Genomic DNA, 19,731 nt, shown 5'->3' on the forward strand with positions numbered 1-19,731 from the left:
TGGATCTGTGCAGTTTTGCGCGTGTAGTTCAGGTCTAATCTCAACAGGGGGCGCTGTGCACACAGAAGCGTCTTTAGACCTCTGCGGCACAAGCAGCGTAGAAGAAGAAGATCAAGATGGCGGAACGTGGTTACAGTTTTTCTCTCACCACATTTAGGTAAACTAAATGAAAATATTGATATAAACTGGGAGAGGCATTTAATTGCGTGATGATAAATGATTTGTACCGGTTGAAAATATGATTAGATATTTTCTCGGCGGTAATAGTTTGATGTAGGCAGGCGGGTTCGGAGCGGCGGTAGTTGCTGCACTGTCATTGTCCAATGAATCGGCTGTTAGCTTAGAGGCTAACCCTCAAAACCAAACTTTCAGGATGCTCCATTTGAGCATGAAGTATCTAAATATCGATATGTTGCTTTTGTTGCTAATCAGTGACCGAGCAGATAGCGATGATACTGATTTAAATGCTAACCTTCAGCTAGCTTGACCGAGATGAGTCAGTCGTTTCTGCGTTTACTTTCAGTTTCGTCCCAAATAGTTAAATGTTTATTTCTCCTTCTCGTGGGCAAATAGTTGTTTCACGTGCCTGTGTTTGAGTTGATTAGCCCTCCTGCTTTCTGCATATAAACGCTGCATGTTGTGTTTAGCCCCTCAGGTAAACTGGTTCAGATTGAATATGCGCTGGCAGCTGTAGCAGCCGGAGCTCCTTCAGTCGGCATCAAAGGTAAGAGGCCCGGAAATCTGCTCATTTAACGGGATCCTGGTCAAACTAAGTGAAATAATTGCTTCCATCCTAAATAATGTCTAAATAATGTGGTCGTTACTGTTTTGTGCATTGATTTGTTTTTAAACATGACGGCTTTTAGTCCAAAGCTGATTGGAAAATTGATGTTCAAAATGAATTTGTTATATTTTTCAGCTTCTAATGGAGTTGTGCTGGCAACGGAGAAGAAGCAGAAGTCCATTCTGTATGACGAACAGAGTGTCCACAAAGTGGAGCCCATCACGAAACACATAGGCATGGTCTACAGCGGGATGGGACCTGACTACAGGTGGGTAGGCTGGATGGGGATATGGTATTTTCCAGGTTTGGATAAGTATGGAGGGAAAAAACTAAGTTTCTAGACTACTTCTTATTCATATTTTTCAACTGAAAACCCAAACTTGTACCAATAATTTGATTTCTTTTAGAAATATTGTGCTGAACCAATCAGAGCACCTTTTTATCCTGATTATTTATATTTAAAAAGTCATCATAAATCAGCTGCTTTGTCCACCACAAGTGTTGAGTTTATTATTGCAGGCATTTCTCTCTTAGCATTTTCACCTCCAAGGTTTTATAGATATACATTTCTCATTTTTCAGAACAATAACCTCATTAGAAAAAAACTAAAGATTTTTTTTTATTGTTATTCCTTGCTGTTAATTTTGGTTATTTATATTTTTCTTATGGTTTTTGCACAAACAAAAATTATAAAATAGATCCACATTAAGAACACTCTGCTGTAGACAAATCTGCCGTGAATTTACCAAAAGTGTTTTGTATTTAAAAGTTAGAATGAGCTAAAAAATAATGAGAAATTTGTTTTTTATAGTCTTGGAAAGCGTGAAATTTATAGAAACTTTGTAAGGATGAAATTAATTTGGAGTTTCTGTGATGTTTGACTGCTTACATTTCCAATCCAGTTTAAAGCAATATATATTGGATTGTTAAGCATAAGTACATTAAACCGATTTTACAGTGTCATGTGATATTTATTGTTACCAAACTATGTTTTCTTAGGATTATTTCATGTTTTCCAGTTAGTTGAAACAATTTAAGAATCAGTCAATTTAGTTAAATGCACCATATTTCGAATATTTTTTAAATTTGGAAGTTTTACTCTTTAATTGTGTCAAAGTAGCTCATTGTATTTCCACTGGTCAGAAGATGCCACACTTTTAGACTACTCGATCAGACATGTACAGATTGACCGAGGAGTTTGTCACCCTGACAGGGTTTTAGTGCGACGAGCCCGGAAGCTGGCGCAGCAGTACTACCTGGTGTATCAGGAGCCAATTCCCACAGGCCAACTTGTCCAGAGAGTGGCATCTGTAATGCAGGAGTACACGCAGTCTGGGTGGGTTTACACACACACACACACACACACACACACACACACACACATTTACATCACATTTACTAGTATGTTTAGAAATTCTGGAGATGGGTTAGACTTGTTTCTTCACCATTCATTTTATGCTTCTGAAAGTATTTTATTCTGTTTGTCAGTAAATCACGTCAGGTCTTAATGTGTGTGTTTGTGTGTGTGTGTGTGTGTGTGTTATTTTGTTCTTCTAGAGGAGTGCGTCCATTTGGTGTGTCATTGCTGATAGCTGGATGGGATGAGGACCACCCCTACTTGTTCCAGTCTGACCCCTCTGTATGTTGCTTTGTTCCCCTTTTGCAGAGAAGCAAAACTAGTTTTCTATTAATGAAATGTCTACATATTGAAGCTAAATATCTGTCAGAGACACAGCTCTTCACTAACCTTTTATGTTTAAATCTTTGGTTTCTGTCTGGCAGGGGGCGTATTTTGCGTGGAAAGCCACAGCTATGGGGAAGAACTACGTTAACGGAAAAACATTCCTTGAGAAAAGGTACACACAGTTTTTGTTTAATAAAATCACATTCAGTATATTTTTTGAATATAGATTATAAATCTACATCCACTGCTTATTATTGTGTGTATTTGACATTTTGTGGCCAGGGTTTCTCAGCAGAGCTTTTTTCTGGTTACTATAGTTAACCTTGACGGCAGTAAATGTATTTGTAGGAGTTCCTTTTTTAGTCACGGTTCACTTTTAGTCATTGTGTAGTCTAAATAATTAACAGTATTAGTAAATGGTAAAACATAAATTATTTTTTGTAAGCTTTGAGTGATCATGGTTGTTTTCTCACTCTGCAGGTATAACAACGACCTGGAGTTAGAAGATGCCATCCACACAGCCATCCTGACATTGAAGGTAAATTATTTTTAAAGAACAATACCGGACTGAAGCAGCACAATCATTCGTCTGTGTCATTATTGTCTTGCCTTTTAAAAATGAATTATTTACACTTTCCCGCCTTCGTGTTCCAGGAGAGTTTCGAGGGTCAGATGACAGAGGAGAACATCGAAGTGGGGATCTGCAATGAGGCTGGTTTCAAAAGACTCACCCCAGCGGAGGTGAAAGACTACCTGTCTGCCATCGCGTGAACACACCCTCCCTGATGGCCACATTTCAGGACAAAAAACCCAGCAGCGCAGTAGTCAATAGTCACATGGCTCATTCTTGCAAACAAATTATTCAGAAACTGCAGTTTGCCTTAATTACGTTATGGTTAAACTGCTTTTTTACGCTCCGCAAACACCAGTTTTCAGACTGTTTCTCTCCAAATGTCTGCATAAACCAGTTTACTTAATGAAACTGTTACCACAGATAGATTGACTAAAGTGACTGTCGTTGTGAGATGGCAGATTATTAAAAAGCTGATTGACCTTACTCAACACATGCACTAGTAATGTGAATATGTGGCTATTGGCTACTGTGCAGACTAAAAAACTTGGGCTCTGATGATTGAAATCTCAAGTCTTCCATTGAATCCTCTTTTCCGATTGCTCATTATTGTTGCAAAGGCAATTTGTGGGGTTTGGAGATCAAACACTGATTATCATTTATTAGAAATACCATTCACTAGAGAGAGCTACTATATCCCTGAGTGTGGCATGTGACCTACTGTTGTACAAAAAGCAAAATATTTAAATGGTAGAAATCAGACTTCCATCTACAAAAGGGTCATTTGTGCATCTTTGTCAATACTGAAATGGTATCCGCTCAGTTAAAGCCTGTTTAGCATGGAAAAAACAAAAAGAAGCAAGTAGGAGAGGATCTAATGGACAGCTTTCAGATGTTTCAGTCAGGATCTGGTTGCCTGTAACTGTTTTACATGATGTATGGTTTTTTTTTCAGGTTAGAAACAGTTCTTAAATTTGTATCTTTTTTTTCTGATATTTGTCACTTCTTCAAATAAAATACGGTGAACTGTTGTGGAGTTGTTGTTGTCAATGACTAAAACTGATTTATTTATTTGTTTATTTTAATGAAATAGTGGCTTCAGAACGTGTTGAGGCCCATGAATAAGCGCGCGCACTTCGAAGCAAAGCGCGCTCTAACGTCTACCGGAACACCCTGTCGTGTCACGTGTATCCCTCCGCTTGTTTATTTGTTAACAATTGCCGCTTGTGATGTACTAATGGCAATAACGATGACTACTCGAACGCGTCACGTTGCTGATGTGTTGAAAATGAAACTTTTTACACAATTGATTGAATTTTACATATTATAACAAGGGATCTATTTTTGTCAGCGGAAGCTCGTAGCTTACCCCATAACCTCCGATGACGTTTATGGCGCCAGAAATCAAGGGCTCAGAGAGGAGGCAGAGCCGTCTCAGCAGTGGGAGAATACAAATTATCTCTGTTATGTTGACTTTGCTGTAAAAGCAAGACTTTGTATTCATCGCTTAATGGTCGTTTAGGTCAAGATGGTGGTCCGACGCAGTAGCGGCACTGTCGGAGCCGAGCCGGAGGCAACTACGCCGAAGAGGAGGACGATTGAAATGGACACAAGCTCCGAGTTCCTGTCGCTGATTCCCGCCGCGTCGCAGAGAAAGTCCGCTCGGTCGACTCGGTCCTCACGGTCCCTGAACGACAGCTTCAGCAGCCCCGAAAACAACTCGGTGAATGTGAGAGCATGCACGCAGACAGCTGGTGACCCAGCCGCAGTCCCGTTTGTTCCGCGCAGAAGTTGTCATTGAACGCAACTTCGGTGTGCTACTTTAGCTAGCGCGCTAAAGCTCCGCTCAGTTAAAGCCTGTTTAGCATCAGTTTAGCTTCAGTTTTAACAAGAAATCTCAATAAACGCGCTTCATTAGTCTCCCTGATTAATGATGCAGCATGAAACTGTTGTACACTTTGGACTGCTGTGGGTTTGTTAAGCAGGTGTAAGAACCATTAATTATTTCTGTAGTTAAATTACATTAACATGAATCGGTGTTTTAGCTATAACAATACTTGCTGGTACGTGAATGCGTCTCAGGTTGTTTGTTTGTTTATTTTAGAGAGCTATAAACATTAAGTATGGCTTTATTTCAAAATAAGTTTTATTCACCTAGCGTGTTAAACCTGTTAAACTTAATCAGCTTCATGTATGAGAGTTTCACAATTTGAAATTGTTGCTCGGTTTTCATGAGATGTTCTCAGTTTCAAAAGTGTTTTTGCAACAACATTAGTAGGCTGGGGCAGAGCATAACCTTTTAGAAACTGATCTAAACCAGGGGTAGGCAACCCTGGTCCTGGAGTGCCACCATCCTGCATGTTTTACTTGTTTCTCTGCTCCAACACACCTGATTCAATCAATGGGTGATTAACAGGTTTCTGCAGAACATGAAAAAGTAATTAAACCACTGAATCAGATGTGTCTAACATGTCAAACAAATTTTTCTGACGTCAATTGAAATCACCCTAAATTTAAGTTTGCGTTTATTAGCTGGAAGTTCATTAGAGTATTTCATTATAACATGTTTAGAATCTGTTGCTTGTATTAAATCTCGCTCGTTACAGCAGATTTGTTGAATTCCTAATACACAATGTATTTGTTGAACTCATTGTGACTACAGGGTTATGCTGTCGCAAAGCATGAGGATGGAGGTGGTCTCAGTCCCTCCCTCAAGACCAGAGGACAAAGAGTTAAACCCGAGGTTTCTTTTGCTGACGTGGGACCAAAGACGAGCTCCCCTGTGCATGAAGACAGAGCTGAAGGCTGCTGCACCAGGTAATGCAGGACATCTGGCTTCAGCTGTTGTCACACATGAGTTCTGGAGAACCAGGAGTGGGCTTTCTTTGCCGTTTTTAGTTCATACATACACACCACAGTGAGAGATACTCTTCACTCCTGGAGATAATCTGAAGTATCTTACATGAAGACCTTTAAACTAAAATTTAGATTGTGTTTTTGCAGTTTTGTAGCATGCAAAATAAAATAAAAAAGGCAAGAAAAACAAAACTTCTGGTCCTGTTCTGTCATTAGAAAATCTTCCAGGCTGCAGAGAGAGGCGAAGGCATCCAGCGACAAACAGCGAGCAGGTATAGTCCACAGCAGCGGAGATGCTCAAATATTCAAAGCACATTCAGATTTTACTGTATGGACCCTCCTGCCCTCAGATGTTCCAGATGAAGTGGAAGGGTCGTCCACCCCCAAACGGAGTCGCTTTAACCTACAGAGTCGAGATGTGGAGGAAGAGGAGGAGGAAGATTGCTCGGTGCGACGAAGCTCCCGAATCACCAGATACAAACTGCACTCTCGCAATCAGTCAGTGCTCTACGATCGCCTCATCACCAAGTACGGGAAATGGGTTTCACTTCATTTCTTTTGACTCCTTCCACCACTGCTTCATCTGAAACGCTCTGTAACAAATACATTGTAGAGAATAGAAACTAGAACTATAGGTCAGTGGTAAATTAAGTGTAACATTAAAACACTTTTTTCTTCATTTCACTGTTTTGTCAGCACTGCTGAAGCTGTTCTTCAAAAGATGGACGACATGAAGAAAATGAGGCGCCGGCTGAGGAGCAGAGATCGAGACGCCGAGGAAGAGGTGCTGACAAACACAGATGTCCTTCTTTGAGATGGAGCTCTTTGTTGTGTTCAGTAAACTTAGGTTTCATGTTAAATGAGGCTGACGTTTGTGTTACTTAAAGTGATTCGTGATCGTTTTTGTCGTTTGGTCTTCACAGTTGGGCGTGTTCAAGGACCGGATGAGGAGGTCTCTGAGAAATGCTGAGAGTAAAAAATCTGAGCAGAAGAGCCAAGGTGAGATGGATTTGATACCCATTTTTATGGACACAACCACACAAATCTGTCGTTTTGTTTTGCATATGCATGTACATACCTTGTTAATATTTTATTTATTTATTTCATTATTTACAGATGAAGACGATGATAATGATGAGGAGGAGGAAGATGGAGAAGAGGAAGATGAAGATGAGGAAGAAGACAACCAACGACGATACGACTTCCGACAGAGAAAGGCTGTGGTTCGCTACCAGGCCCCACAAGGTACTGATTCTGTTCAGATCAATGAATCGGTTCAGTTATTTATGACTCCTTCCTCCTCCTGCTACTCCTGAGTCAAAGTGACCCACGAGGCCTCAGTTTAATATTAGATGGAATGATTAAATAGAAATATATCCCGGAATAAACATTGCTTGCAGAAGAATTACAAGACAAATTCAGCGCCAAGAGAAAGGACTAATATTTTCAGTCTAAATGCAGAAGCTCTTTAAAAAGGGTTATCTTTTAAAGTTTTTTTTTTTACAGCCAATAATCAGAATCTTATTTTCTTGTATACTTTGGTCCTAAGTTGTTTGATATTTGTTGCTCTCTTGTCAGAACCCAGAGAACCCAGGAAACGCAGCATGTACTTCAAGGAGAACTCGTCTCCCACCAGACGCAGGTTCAGGTTCAGCTCCACAGCTCCCAGGAGCCCCTACAACAGAAGGACCAGCAGGTTGGGACGGCAGAATATATTCTTAGAAAAAGAGAAAATGATGAGGTTTTGTTGAGATGAATTTGTTGTCTCTGCAGTGTTGTTGAGCTCACGGTTGCCTTTTACAATATTATTTTATTTGTCTCTATCAATCGGTAAAAATGTTCTGATTTGCTAGTACAGAACAAAATCAGATGCTTGTTTTATTCCTATATCTGTACAAACAAATGTTACTATATTCAGCTTTAAAACAGACTCCTTCATTACTGACACAAATAAACTGATTTTAAATTTGCAGCTTTTTTCTGTGCTGCTTGTGTTATCCATCCCAAAATTCCTATTTATTCTTTCTTTTTGTCCGATTGTTTTGCTTTCACCATCAGGAGTAGTTCTGACAGGTAAGACCCTCATCATGTCTGTATTCCTGGTTTATTCTTTCTTTGTCTTTTGGGTGCTGTTTGTTCTTTAAAGGAACGCTGTTGTTGGAAGGTGGCACATTTTTAAACGCTATGGTACTAATAGTTGTTTTGTGGCAAAAGGGTCTACAGTGATATGCTACTTTTTCTATTTACCATGGAATGAAAGTTTGTGTTATCATAATGTGTACATTTCCTGAGCTGTAATGTAAAGGAAAAAATTATGTCTGAGGGGAAAATTTGTTTGTACACAACTCCTTTTCCTCTTTCCTCCCTGTCTTAAACACTACCCATCCCTTGTGCCACAAATACATCCTCTAAAAATGCTTTACAGTTTCAATCCTAATTGAATTTCTTAGTAAAAATAAGTAAATTAAAGTAAAACAACTTCGGACAACAATGTGCTGAGGATTCTGAAAACCTCACTTGATTGCAACCCTGCTGAGGAGGATTGAAACAGAAAACAAACATTGTTTTTGGTGATGGGATCTTATGTAGTTGGTCAAATTGTTGATATAAATCAATGCTGCCTCCCTGAATGTTTCATAGCAGCAGTGTCTGTTTTTATTGGTTAAGTGAAAGCTATTTTTAGTTTTTTAAATTGTCTCTGCTTACGAGCATTGTCTGTTGCGCAGAATGAGATAACGAGATGCCAGCATGATGTTGGCTGTTTTGTTTAAAACAAACGTTTTGCCATCTTCCATCCCGGCAGGAGGAGACATGCCATCCACAGTAGTGACTCCACGTCCTCTTCCTCAGATGATGATAAATTTCAGAGACGCAGGAGTAAGAACAGGAGCAGGTCTGTCAACAGGTGAGAGCATCAGGAACAAGTTTTTAACCGCATAAATACAGGTAAAGTGCAAGTGATCCTCAATGTTTTTTCCACTTCATATGCAAGGATACATGGAGTGAGTTTACAGTCTGAAGTTTATTGATTTATCCTTTAATTTCTAGGACACATAAAGCTGGTAAATGGTTTATAACATTCCTGATCTCTCGAGGGTTGTAAAGTGTCAGAATTCATCATCCTGTGTGACATTCAGTTCCTGCAGCATTGTTCACAAACAGTGGGAACAGCAAGTCTTTGGTTACTGAATTAATGTCTATTATTTTTCATGTTTTCCCATGAAGATGTCTGCCGATGAACTTACTGAAAGAAGACCTTCTGGGGATCCACAAGGATAGGATGAAGATTGGAGCCAGCCTTGCTGATGTGGACCCCATGCACATAGACAAAACGGTAACCCTAACTCGTGAAGAGAAAAACTGACATATTTAAAAACCTAAAGAATGTATTTTCACTTGTAAAACTGGTTTAAAGTACCTATCTTTTAAAGTTATTATTATTAATTTTATCAAAAATGGGTCCAGTTGGCTTTGATTGAACGTAAATTACTGGAAACCTTTACCTGCATGTTGATTAAATATATTATTATATTATACAGTTTTTGTGTAAAGCATATAAAGAGTATGTATATGCTTTATTTAGCATAGTTTATTAATATTGCTAGATATAAATACATTTTTATAACAGAGGATTAAGAGTAAAATGCTTTCTCTTTTATGCACCTGATGCAGGTTCGCTTTGACAGCATTGGAGGTTTAAACAAACACATTTCAGCACTAAAGGAGATGGTGGTGTTTCCTCTGCTTTATCCAGAAGTCTTTGAGCGGTTCAAGATACAGCCACCCAGGTAAATAATGTGTTTCAGGTAAAACATGAAGTGGTCTGGATTCTTTCATATAAAAAAACTCATAAACTGTCACTAGTTGAAGCCAGAACAACGGAGCCTTGTTTTTCATCACTTTAGTCCAAAGAGCTTAAATTAATTCATCAAGATGGGCGTGAAAAAGCTGGAATTTTCAGTTGTTTTAACAATTTGTCTCAGCCTTGTTTTCTCAGTATGTTAGATGTATAAATCTTCATCTTCAACCTTATTTGAAGTCAATTATTTCAGTGAATTTTCCCACATAATTAAACAAAATCATGTGCATTTTTTTTGTTCTGATTTGTTTCATTGAAAACTCCAGTTGCAGATGTGTCGCTTGTTAAAATACTTTTCTACATTCAGACGCTTTTATGTATGTTACCGCCATCCTCGTAGGTTTTGTCCCCCCCCACCCCCCCTCTGCTTGTTTCGAGAATCTTCTCTTAGTCCTAACTCTCTCAGACACAATCCCGTTTTCTTTCTCTCGTTTCCAGGGGCTGTCTGTTTTACGGTCCTCCGGGCACTGGGAAAACCCTGGTAGCCAGAGCACTGGCGAACGAGTGCAGTCAGGGCGAGAGAAAGGTGGCGTTCTTCATGAGGAAAGGAGCCGACTGCCTCAGTAAATGGGTGGGAGAATCAGAGAGACAGTTACGACTCCTGTTTGATCAGGTAAAGTGAACACCTTATACTACTACTTTTTAATGATTATTGACAGGGTTTTTTATGTTGCTTTTTGCTGGAGAAATTGGAATTTAATTAGAAAACCACCTAAAAATAAAGAAATCCTTTCTAACACATTGACTTATTTACAATGAAGTAAAATCTGTACCTTTTACGTTACTGTTTCTAGATCTGCATGTACTGCTGTTGTTAATCGACTTACTGGCTTGTTTTTAGGCTTATCAAATGCGTCCATCCATCATCTTCTTTGATGAGATTGATGGTTTGGCTCCGGTCCGATCCAGCCGTCAGGACCAGATCCACAGGTCAGCAAGTCACTTTATACAGCACCACCTTCAGTTTAAATCCAGTACCTGTCCTCTTTGTTACAGTGAGGCTGGTGTTAATCTGTATTTATATGTTTCTGTCTCTCTGTAGCTCGATTGTGTCAACTCTCCTGGCTCTGATGGATGGATTAGACAGCAGAGGAGAAGTTGTTGTTATTGGCGCCACGAACAGGCTGGACTCCATCGATCCGGCACTGAGAAGACCCGGACGCTTTGATAGAGAGTTCCTGTTTGGCCTGCCGGACAGAGAGGTTAAAAAATGTATTTATTTCTAACAATGATGTACCTGAAAAGGATCTAAAGGTTTCTAAAGGCCAACAGAACCCAGTTTTGCTAATCTTATTTAAAATGTTACGCTGAGCAGCATCTTCAGGTTCTTTGAGGAGAACAGTATCTCTCAGATGACTGTGAACCCCTGGATCAGAGGCTTTTCAGCTTTAAAACATAGTTTCTAAACATTATACTCTCATGCAGGCAAGAAAGGACATTCTGAAGATCCACACCAGGCAGTGGACTCCTCCACCCTCGGAGACTTTCCTGGAGGAACTTGCAGATAAATGTGTTGGTATGTTTGAACACATTTCTGAAAATATTCTAGTCGGCAACAGTCCGATGTGGACTTCTTGCTTTTACTTTTGTGTAACTGATGATTAGATTTAAGGCAAATTGCTTTTTATCCTTTTAAATTTACTTTGAATGAATCATGGTTTCACCTTCACGTCTTCTTGGTAAAATTATCCTCGTGCTCCATTCAGAAGTTTCTACAGGAAGGTTTTGTACTCTGAATGTGCGTACTCTATTTCCTGATAGTCGTGTTGTCTGGTACTAGTAGTCTGGTTGTTTTTTTTAAGGGTACTGTGGAGCAGATATCAAAGCCGTGTGTTCAGAGGCAGCCTTGTGTGCCCTGCGGCGTCGCTACCCACAGATCTACTCTTCATCACAGAAACTTATCCTGGATGTGAACTCAATCGTCATCACTCACAAAGACTTCATGTCCGCTATGTCCAAGATGGTGCCAGCTGCTCAAAGGTAGAGATGCTTCAAGTATACTTTAGTTGTGGTCTTTGTGATGCTGATCCTGATTAAACTCATTTTATGTTTTTAGGGCCGTAGTGTCACCAGCTAAAGCCTTGTTACCTGCCATCCGTCCTCTGTTGACCACCACCTTACAGAACATACTCCAAACAGTCAGCAGGGTGTTTCCTCATGCTGAGCAGGGATTAAAGAGGAAAAGACAACAAGGTGAAGTTTGTATCCCTTTTTCACAGTTGTTGTTTTTGGGCCTCTTTTCCATTGTTCAGAATCGTGGATTTGTTCATTTGAAAACTGGCTGTGTTTCGCTGTTATTACAGGGCAGAGCACGCCAGCTCTGATTATTAATTCTTCTAGCACATCAGTTTGACGCATGTTAAACCTACCATGTGTGGTTGTTTGTTTGAAGATGTGTCCCGGGGAGTGTCTGAGGATGAGCTGATGTTTAGTGAGGAAGAGGAGGCTGAAGTTTCCTCCGGTGGGCTGAATTCTCAAACACAGCTCAAGATGCCTACTGCTAACGGCCTTATAAACTTCAACAGGTAGATCTTTCAGAAAATAACACAAAAGTTTACATTTGTTACCGGTATTGTGCTTAATTACATTTATTTTTTTAGATTGCATTGAGGACAAACTTGTTTTATTTCATAATCTTTGCCCACTCATCTTGCATCAGTGACCTAAATCCTAATAAAGATAATTTAGGCACATAAGTTAAACTTCTGAAGGTTAGCTGAAAATAAATTCAAACATTCCCACGCCTGTCTCAGTATGCTTGTTGTGTCTCCTGTGTAGGAGTGTGTTGAGCCAGCCGACATCCTACCGTCCCCGGCTCCTCCTGGAGGGCAGACCAGGCTCAGGTCAGACCTCCCATTTGGCTCCGGCTGTTCTCCACGCTCTGGAGAAGTTCACCGTTTACACTCTGGACATGGCTGTCCTGTTTGGAGCCAGCATGACAGCACCTGAAGAAACCTGCGCCCAGGTACGGAGACCCTGTAAAATCTGAAACACCAGCATCTGAATGTACATTCAGTCAAGAGTTATTGTATTTCTGCAGCCTTGTCAAATTCAGTGGGATTCTTTTTCATGGACCTCACTGGCCAAAATGGCTGCTACAGTAACTGTAGTTCATGGGCCCCATGTCTTTGTTGTGAGAGGTGGGGATAAATATATACTACAGACAAACTCATTTTGTGTTAAAGTTTTAAAAAAACTATTTAGTTTGAGAAGAACCTGAACGTGTTTTAGTTACACTTGGTGTAGAAGAGAGGGAGGATTTTTCATTTGTTTTTACAAATATTTTGGATTTCCTAAACATTTATGCTCTCACAACAGTTAATGGTCAATATTTTAATAAATTTTCTGTTTAAAGAAGTTAGGTTTGTAAAGTAAAAATTGTTTTTTATATCTTCATACAACACTTAAGTTGTTCCTATGTTACTAATGTATTGACCAGTTTATTTTACTTTTCTACTTTGTCTGCAGTGATCATGTTTCCATTTTAACTTCTGATTGGTTCATTTGTATCAAACATTAATCTATAATCTGTTTTATATTCTTTCATTCTTTCCAATTTTATGTCTTGGTAAAGTACCATGTCATCTGTCTTTCTAGATTTGATTTCAGCCGTTGTAATGAGTAGCACCATAAATGTCCATCTGGTGTCATTTCCTTTGCAGATTTTTGTTGAAGCCAAGCGGACCTCTCCCAGTATCTTGTACATCCCGCATATCGGGCAGTGGTGGGAAACTGTGGGTCCTGCACTCAAAGCAACCTTCCTGAGCCTCCTGAGCTCCATCCCCGCCTTCTCTCCTATTCTGCTGCTGGCTACCTGCAGCCTCCATTATGACCAACTGAGTGTGGAGGTACGCTGCATTTTAAATTATCCTCGGCACTGACAAACGTGTGAAATGTGAGTTTACGGTGAAGCTAAGATTCGAATCGTCTGAATTTTCTCGACTCTTAAAGGCTTCTCTGACACGTGGATCTGCTCTTGCTGTAAGACTGACTGTCTTCATCGCTCATCTTCCTCATCTCAGGTGCAGGAGTTGTTTCGGGTTGAATACGGAGAGGTCTTTCAAGTCCTTGTGCCCACCAGCCGAGAGAGAAGGGACTTCTTTGAGGATCTTATCCTCAATCAGGCTGCAAAAGCCCCCACTTCCAAAAAGAAAGTTGGTAAGAATGAAGTCTGCTGAGATCAAATGAAGCCCACATTAACAACCTCAAACATATTAAAATACAGAAAAAGATTGTTCTTAGCTTGGCTGAAGATTCTGTGCAAAGATTCTGTGCAAACAACTGCAGCTTGTTTCTTTGGTACCTCCCAGATATGAACCATTTCATCACATGATCAAGGTTTAATGATAACAGAATCAGGATAAAGTGAGACAAACATGGAAGATACCACTAAAAACAGCTCAGTTGGTATTTTAGTTTTCGGGGCACAAAATGATAAGGAGGATGAGTGAAATGTGCCGCTTCATCATTGCTCAAAAGCTCAGTATTACAAGTCTACACAGATTTTTTTTTTTTTTTTTTTTCACCAAAACCTTTGTCTGTGGAAGAGAGGTGCAAGCGCAGCAGATGTCTGATTTATTAAAATAAAATATCTGAATTTGTGTAGATGGGTACTAATTAAACTTGGAAATATTTTTGTCAAACATACCAATAACATGGATTAACAACAAAACTGCACAGAGCTGAGGCTACTCATCTTGGACTAACCTTGTTCAGCTGTTTCTGCAGACTGCACAAAATGTAAGAAACTAGTTCAATTTAATTACAGCATAGTGTAGTATTCCTCACCTCAGCTAAAATGCCAGATGAAATGGGAAAGAAGATTGTTTGACATCAGTGATTTCTCTTCTCATGTTGTCTGAATTGTGACCCTCTCCACGTCTGTCAGTGCTTCATGCATTAGAGGTGCTTCCGGTTGCCCCTCCACCCCCTCCACGTCAGCTAACCCAAGAGGAGTGTAGACGTTTGGAAGAACAAGAGGAAGATACGCTCAGAGAGCTTCGTCTCTTCCTGCGTGATGTCACAAACCGCCTTTCTCAAGATAAACGCTTCAAGGCTTTTACTAAGCCTGTGGATTTGGACGAGGTAGCAGCTGGTTATTCTACTTTTTATAATGTGTACTTAAAGCTCAGCTATTTAAACGGTACTGTTTCTGTTTCTAATGATTCAAAGGAGTGGGGCAGTGTTGTAGCCATTTTTTTATTCATTGATATAGCTGTTTAAATGAATTTCATCATATAGATATTACAAATGTAAAGTAAATTAAGTCAGGCTTGTAACACCAGTCTTTAAAGCGTTTTCTCTTTTTCCTTTCTATGCTTGTGACATGTAGGTTCCAGATTATGCTGAAGTGATCAAGAAGCCGATGGATCTGTCAACACTTCTCTCAAAGATAGACCTCCATCAGTACGGGACGGTCCAAGAGTTTCTCGTGGACGTGGATCTCATCTGGCAGAACGCCCTCGAATACAACCCAGATAGGGACCCTTCAGGTACTACACACACACACGTTCTTTGTTTAATTCATTAGTGTGGTGCATAATTACTTCCCACCCCCCTTCCTAATTTTTAAGTGCGCAATGACATTGGGGTGTGTTTCCTCCAGATCGACAGATTCGCCACAGAGCGTGTGCATTGAAAGACACGGTCCACGCCATCATCCGAGAAGAACTGGATGAAGATTTTGAGAAGATTTGCAAAGAGATCAAAGAGTCACGAAAGACAAGAGGTTAATGCTGTTTGTGTGTGTTTGCTTTGAAAATACATCGCCTCTTGTGCAAAGTTAGTTTTTTTTTTTGTTGTTTGTTTCAAAACCACTCGTCACCAGGGCTGGGAAAATTTAAGCATCTCATGATCCAGTTACGATTTAGATTTATAAATCAGTTATTGGTGCATTTCATTTATCTTAAAAATTAAAAAATGAACTGATTTATACATTTTCACATCTCATGATGAGTGCAAAGTAAGTATAAATATCAGAGGTTGCTAACCAAGAATTAGCATCTATGCTAACTTAACATTGAAAATGCCTTTAAAAAGCTAACACGATTAGCATTGTGTAATGCTTCAAAGTCATTAATAAAGGTAGACATGTTTTGTTAGTTTAAACTGTTACATTCTCCAGGGTTCAATGAAGAAGATATGAGGAAACAGATTTGCTGCAACATGTTTGTACTTCAGGAAGCTACGGCAAATGTACTGGGACAAACAACACCGCGCGGTCACTACTCTGCTGACTCTTACAGTTGCAGCACAGATTAATGTTAACAAAATCAAATTTTGACATTTGAAAATTGATCTGGAGTCTTCTGGGTTTGTGATGCATCTAAAATTAGATTTTACCCCCATCCATAACGCAAGTAATTGAAAGCTCTTAGTATTTCCTATAAATTGCTAAAACCTTCTACATTTGTAGTTTTTTTTTGTCTCGGGTACAATTAACTAATTGCTAAACTGCAAAAATGTTTTGTGCAGTTTAAAACGGGTACAACATAAAAGTTATAAAAATGTAGTCATATTTTGTTTTTGTTGAATTTAGGTTGCTCCACTGCACAGTTTACTCCCACCTTCTACCACGTCCTTCCCAAACAGCCCAAAGCTGCCACAGACACTAATATCATCAGGACACCTCCGCAGAGTGAGAAAGTTGAACCTGCAGCTGTGGTTGCTACCAATACGAGCGTCTCTTCTGTCACAACACCTAAAAACACAGGTAATGTCAATTCAGTTAAAGAGAAAGCTGTTTTTGGGTTAAAAACCACAACAGAGTTTTCTTTCCTTCTGTGTTTTCAGCACACAAGAAGAAACGTCGGAAGAGTCGTTGGTCTACCGGCTACATTCCAAAGAAGAAGTCCTACTCTTCTCCACACGTGTCCAGAGACGACACACACTTTGGTTCTGACGAAGACGATGGAGATAATGAGGACGAGGTTGAGAAGGAAGGAGGTGCAGAGAATCATCATGCAATTGCAGCAAAAGAGAATCGGGTGGATGCTGAAAAAGAGGCAGAACCTGCAGCAGTTCAGGAAGGTGGCTCTGAGCCAATGGTAGGAGCTGAGAGCAGTCAGGAGGAAGAGGAGAAGAAACCAGCTGCTGAAGATGAGGGCATCCTGACTGACGAAGATGAACAAGATGATAATCAGATCCAAAATAAAGATGATGAAGCTGTCAAACAGCCAGAACAGAGTGAAAAAAGGAGCGATGAGGCTAATGACAATATCTGTGTTAACACGAATAAACAGAGCTGCGCAGAGACAGAGGGAGAAACACAGCACACTACCACAATACAACCTGTCACTGAGACACAATCAGACACTCAGATTGTGAAGGGCCAGTCTGACGAAGAAGAAAACAAAGTAGCTTTAGTAGAAGAAGCCGAGCTGACGAGTCCCGCTGAGCCGATGGAGGCTGAAACTACAGACTCCACTGCAGCTGCCTCAGCAGAGACGGAAACAGGAACAGGTTGGAAATTAATGCTTTGATTAAATACCTCCAATAAATAGTTTATAGGGTTTCTGGGGATAAATTATGTGTCGGTGTAATTTATCAGCAGACTCCTTGTTGCTGTGGTGTAGACACTTTGTGTTTGTATTTTGTCTCAGAGCACAACATGAGGCGAATGACCCGAGCCCTAAAGAACACGGTTCTGCAGCAGCAGATGATCGACGCAGACAAAGCTCTGCAGATCCTGAACCAGGAAACACCTCCTCTGGTTGTGGACAGAAACAGATTAAAGGTGCTGAGATTTCTGTACGTGAAGGGGAGGGGGCGGTGTGTTGTATGAAACTAAGCTGATCTTTGTTGTGTTTTAGGAGCTTCTGGACAGAATAGTGACACAGACAGAAGGCTACGAAGTCTACAAGCTTGAGAAACTCTACGCTCTGCTCTGTCAGAACATCTACAGACACAGACGAGACTACAACAAAACAGCACTAATACAGGTTAGTAATACTGGTTTTCTACTGATTAGTTTTTTTTCATAGGAAAAGTCAGGGTGTAGCTTCAGGATCTCAAATTAAAGCTGATGTATAACATCTGAGTTCTAGGTTTTCTGTATTTCTTTATCATTTAATATTCATACAACACTTTATGTACCTAACATTCTTTTTTTTATTATTATTTTTTAGGAGTTGGAACAAGAGATTAAAAACTTCTGCCTGATCAATTTTTAAACAATTTTCTAGATTTTCTCAATTGTGTAAATATACAAACACTGCTTCTATTTTCATAGGAATTTATAGTCATTTATTTTCTGTCCTTCAGCCTAAACTTTTGTATCACTTTGTAATTAAATGCCTTTTCTCTAAATCCTATTGTGTGCTTTGTTGTTATCTTAAGATTTCAGACTGGTTAGAACTGTTTGACTGCAAGAAGTTTGTTTAAAATAATTTTATTGTCTTAATGGGCACTTGATTTGAAAATTATATTTACTTTAAGTTCTACTGTAGCCCTTAGTACTAAATAATTTTGTTTCATTTTTTGGTTTATTTTCTTTCATTAGTCAGGAATGAAATAAATATATAAACTAACACAGCCTTCAGTAAAGACACATTTATTTAAAATCACATTTGTACAAAATGAACTGAAACTACTCTCCTTTATAAAGCCTTTCCTGTTGGTACAGATATTTAATGTTTTAGATTTTTGTTCAGTTTGCTGATTATTTCTCACTCCTACTATTAATAAAACAAATAAGTAAAATAACATCTGACTTCATGTGATGAGGCTTTTTTCTAACTTCCAGACTATTACAGAAGCAGATTTAAGGATTATTTTGCTTATTTTTTGGTCCATTTTCAAGTTTAAATATAAGCCTATCTGGTAAATGCACAGTACAGACTGTACACAAAGATGAATAATTCATTTTTCTCCAAATTGAGGTAGCTCAAAGAGCTTTCTACAATAAGTTAGGTTATGAATAATATCTTTCTACAGAAGTCAAATTTTCTTAAATGCAACATATTTAAGAAAAAAACTTTTCAGAGTTAAATATAAAAAGCAGCACATCAACTGAACTAAATTATGACTAATTTTCAACATATAGAAATTAGTTTGCATCTATAACACATTTTTAAACTTTAACTCAGTTCAGTTTTTACAATGAGAACTAAAACTCTGTCAATCTCTTAAACACTATAAAAACATTACTCTTCTTGTTGGAGCAGTTTCTGAGGAACTGAAATGGGTAATGAAATCTGAAAACAAATGTTTTTACATACAACTTCTTTTTTTCCATAATTCAGACCTAAAAATACTTGAAGTGAATTCCATAGTTCTGCATACTTTTAAAACCACACAGAGCTTTCTGTCTTTGGTACAAATTACATATTACTGCAGTCATTTGTAGGGTTTTTCTTTTTTTTTGTAATAAGCTTGTTTGAAATTCACCCTGAAAAAGACAAATATTCTTGCATCATATAGCTCAATATGTTTGTTCTTGCATTCTCTTTGGTATTGTTGCAAATGGGTTTTAAAGTCATAATAGCTGTCAAAATATGGTAAATTTAAATGTTTTTTTGAGTAAAATTTTTATGCTAACACAATTTCTACATTAATAATTGTTCAAGTGTTAATGTAACTCAAACTCATCAGGATTTTTGTAAAAAAATATTTCTTGTCTTTGTTTACAACTAAATTCCTCATTAAAAATGACTTTACTTCTGTTGACTCGTCTTCACAGCTTTTAGTCGCTGTTTCTTTTCATCAGAAGAAGAACTTTACCTTTTTCTCTTCCCATCTGGTGTCTCTGTTTCCATCATTCTCCCTCTGACTCTGTTTACATCCGGGGATTAGTTTTACTGACTCAATATCTGGCGTGCAGAGGCTGTTTGAAGTGAAATGTCCAAATGTAAACAAACAGCTCATAATTGTTGGCAACAAATCCTGACACTGCTTATTTTCCTCATTTATTGCAAATTATGTGGTAGACATTTGGTAATGAAAGATGTGTATTTTTTTATCTTAGATGATGCACTGCA

At 39.0% G+C, this 19,731-nt stretch overlaps 2 protein-coding genes and 1 non-coding gene across 5 annotated transcripts; all 3 read left to right on the top strand.

Moving 5' to 3' along the window:
- The first annotated feature begins 52 nt into the window (after positions 1 to 52).
- psma2 (proteasome 20S subunit alpha 2) lies at positions 53 to 4,070 on the top strand. The gene is made up of 8 exons (XM_017409812.3): positions 53 to 157; positions 648 to 724; positions 920 to 1,052; positions 1,998 to 2,120; positions 2,342 to 2,423; positions 2,567 to 2,640; positions 2,949 to 3,006; positions 3,123 to 4,070. The coding sequence occupies exons 1-8, from the start codon at positions 117 to 119 to the stop codon at positions 3,237 to 3,239; spliced, it is 705 nt and encodes a 234-aa protein (XP_017265301.1). The 5' UTR covers positions 53 to 116; the 3' UTR covers positions 3,240 to 4,070.
- A 353-nt stretch (positions 4,071 to 4,423) lies between these two features.
- LOC108232305 (ATPase family AAA domain containing 2) lies at positions 4,424 to 19,301 on the top strand. Of its 3 annotated transcripts, none has more exons than XM_017410018.3 (30): positions 4,424 to 4,768; positions 5,702 to 5,856; positions 6,112 to 6,167; positions 6,246 to 6,423; positions 6,592 to 6,679; positions 6,819 to 6,894; positions 7,012 to 7,140; positions 7,474 to 7,591; positions 7,954 to 7,968; positions 8,699 to 8,800; positions 9,121 to 9,229; positions 9,568 to 9,683; positions 10,193 to 10,367; positions 10,596 to 10,684; positions 10,797 to 10,956; positions 11,180 to 11,270; positions 11,557 to 11,734; positions 11,811 to 11,947; positions 12,147 to 12,279; positions 12,533 to 12,719; positions 13,417 to 13,602; positions 13,777 to 13,912; positions 14,643 to 14,839; positions 15,087 to 15,246; positions 15,360 to 15,482; positions 16,293 to 16,466; positions 16,547 to 17,215; positions 17,356 to 17,489; positions 17,566 to 17,694; positions 17,881 to 19,301. In XM_017410018.3, the coding sequence occupies exons 1-30, from the start codon at positions 4,568 to 4,570 to the stop codon at positions 17,923 to 17,925; spliced, it is 4,446 nt and encodes a 1,481-aa protein (XP_017265507.1). In that variant the 5' UTR covers positions 4,424 to 4,567; the 3' UTR covers positions 17,926 to 19,301. The 3 variants fall into 3 exon arrangements, with proteins under 3 accessions (XP_017265507.1, XP_017265508.1, XP_017265509.1); XM_017410019.3 differs by having other exon boundaries at positions 4,424 to 4,762; XM_017410020.3 differs by lacking the exon at positions 7,954 to 7,968.
- Positions 12,790 to 12,923, top strand: LOC112450318. The gene has a single exon (XR_003038892.1). It is a non-coding gene; the product is annotated as a small nucleolar RNA SNORA5 (small nucleolar RNA).
- Positions 19,302 to 19,731: the final 430 nt, after the last annotated feature.

This window comes from Kryptolebias marmoratus, linkage group LG16 (assembly GCF_001649575.2).
Source record: "Kryptolebias marmoratus isolate JLee-2015 linkage group LG16, ASM164957v2, whole genome shotgun sequence".
Taxonomy (NCBI): Eukaryota; Metazoa; Chordata; class Actinopteri; order Cyprinodontiformes; family Rivulidae; genus Kryptolebias; species Kryptolebias marmoratus.

Excerpts from the sequence above, each read along its gene's own strand:
- psma2 (XM_017409812.3), top strand. The coding sequence starts at position 117 with ATGGCGGAACGTGGTTACAGTTTTTCTCTCACCACATTTAG. Across the intron at positions 1,053-1,997 it reads GGGATGGGACCTGACTACAG|GGTTTTAGTGCGACGAGCCC; the intron begins GTGGGTAGGCTG and ends TCACCCTGACAG. Across the intron at positions 2,641-2,948 it reads AAAACATTCCTTGAGAAAAG|GTATAACAACGACCTGGAGT; the intron begins GTACACACAGTT and ends CTCACTCTGCAG.
- LOC108232305 (XM_017410018.3), top strand. The coding sequence starts at position 4,568 with ATGGTGGTCCGACGCAGTAGCGGCACTGTCGGAGCCGAGCCGGAGGCA. Across the intron at positions 12,280-12,532 it reads GGCCTTATAAACTTCAACAG|GAGTGTGTTGAGCCAGCCGA; the intron begins GTAGATCTTTCA and ends TCTCCTGTGTAG. Across the intron at positions 12,720-13,416 it reads CTGAAGAAACCTGCGCCCAG|ATTTTTGTTGAAGCCAAGCG; the intron begins GTACGGAGACCC and ends TTTCCTTTGCAG.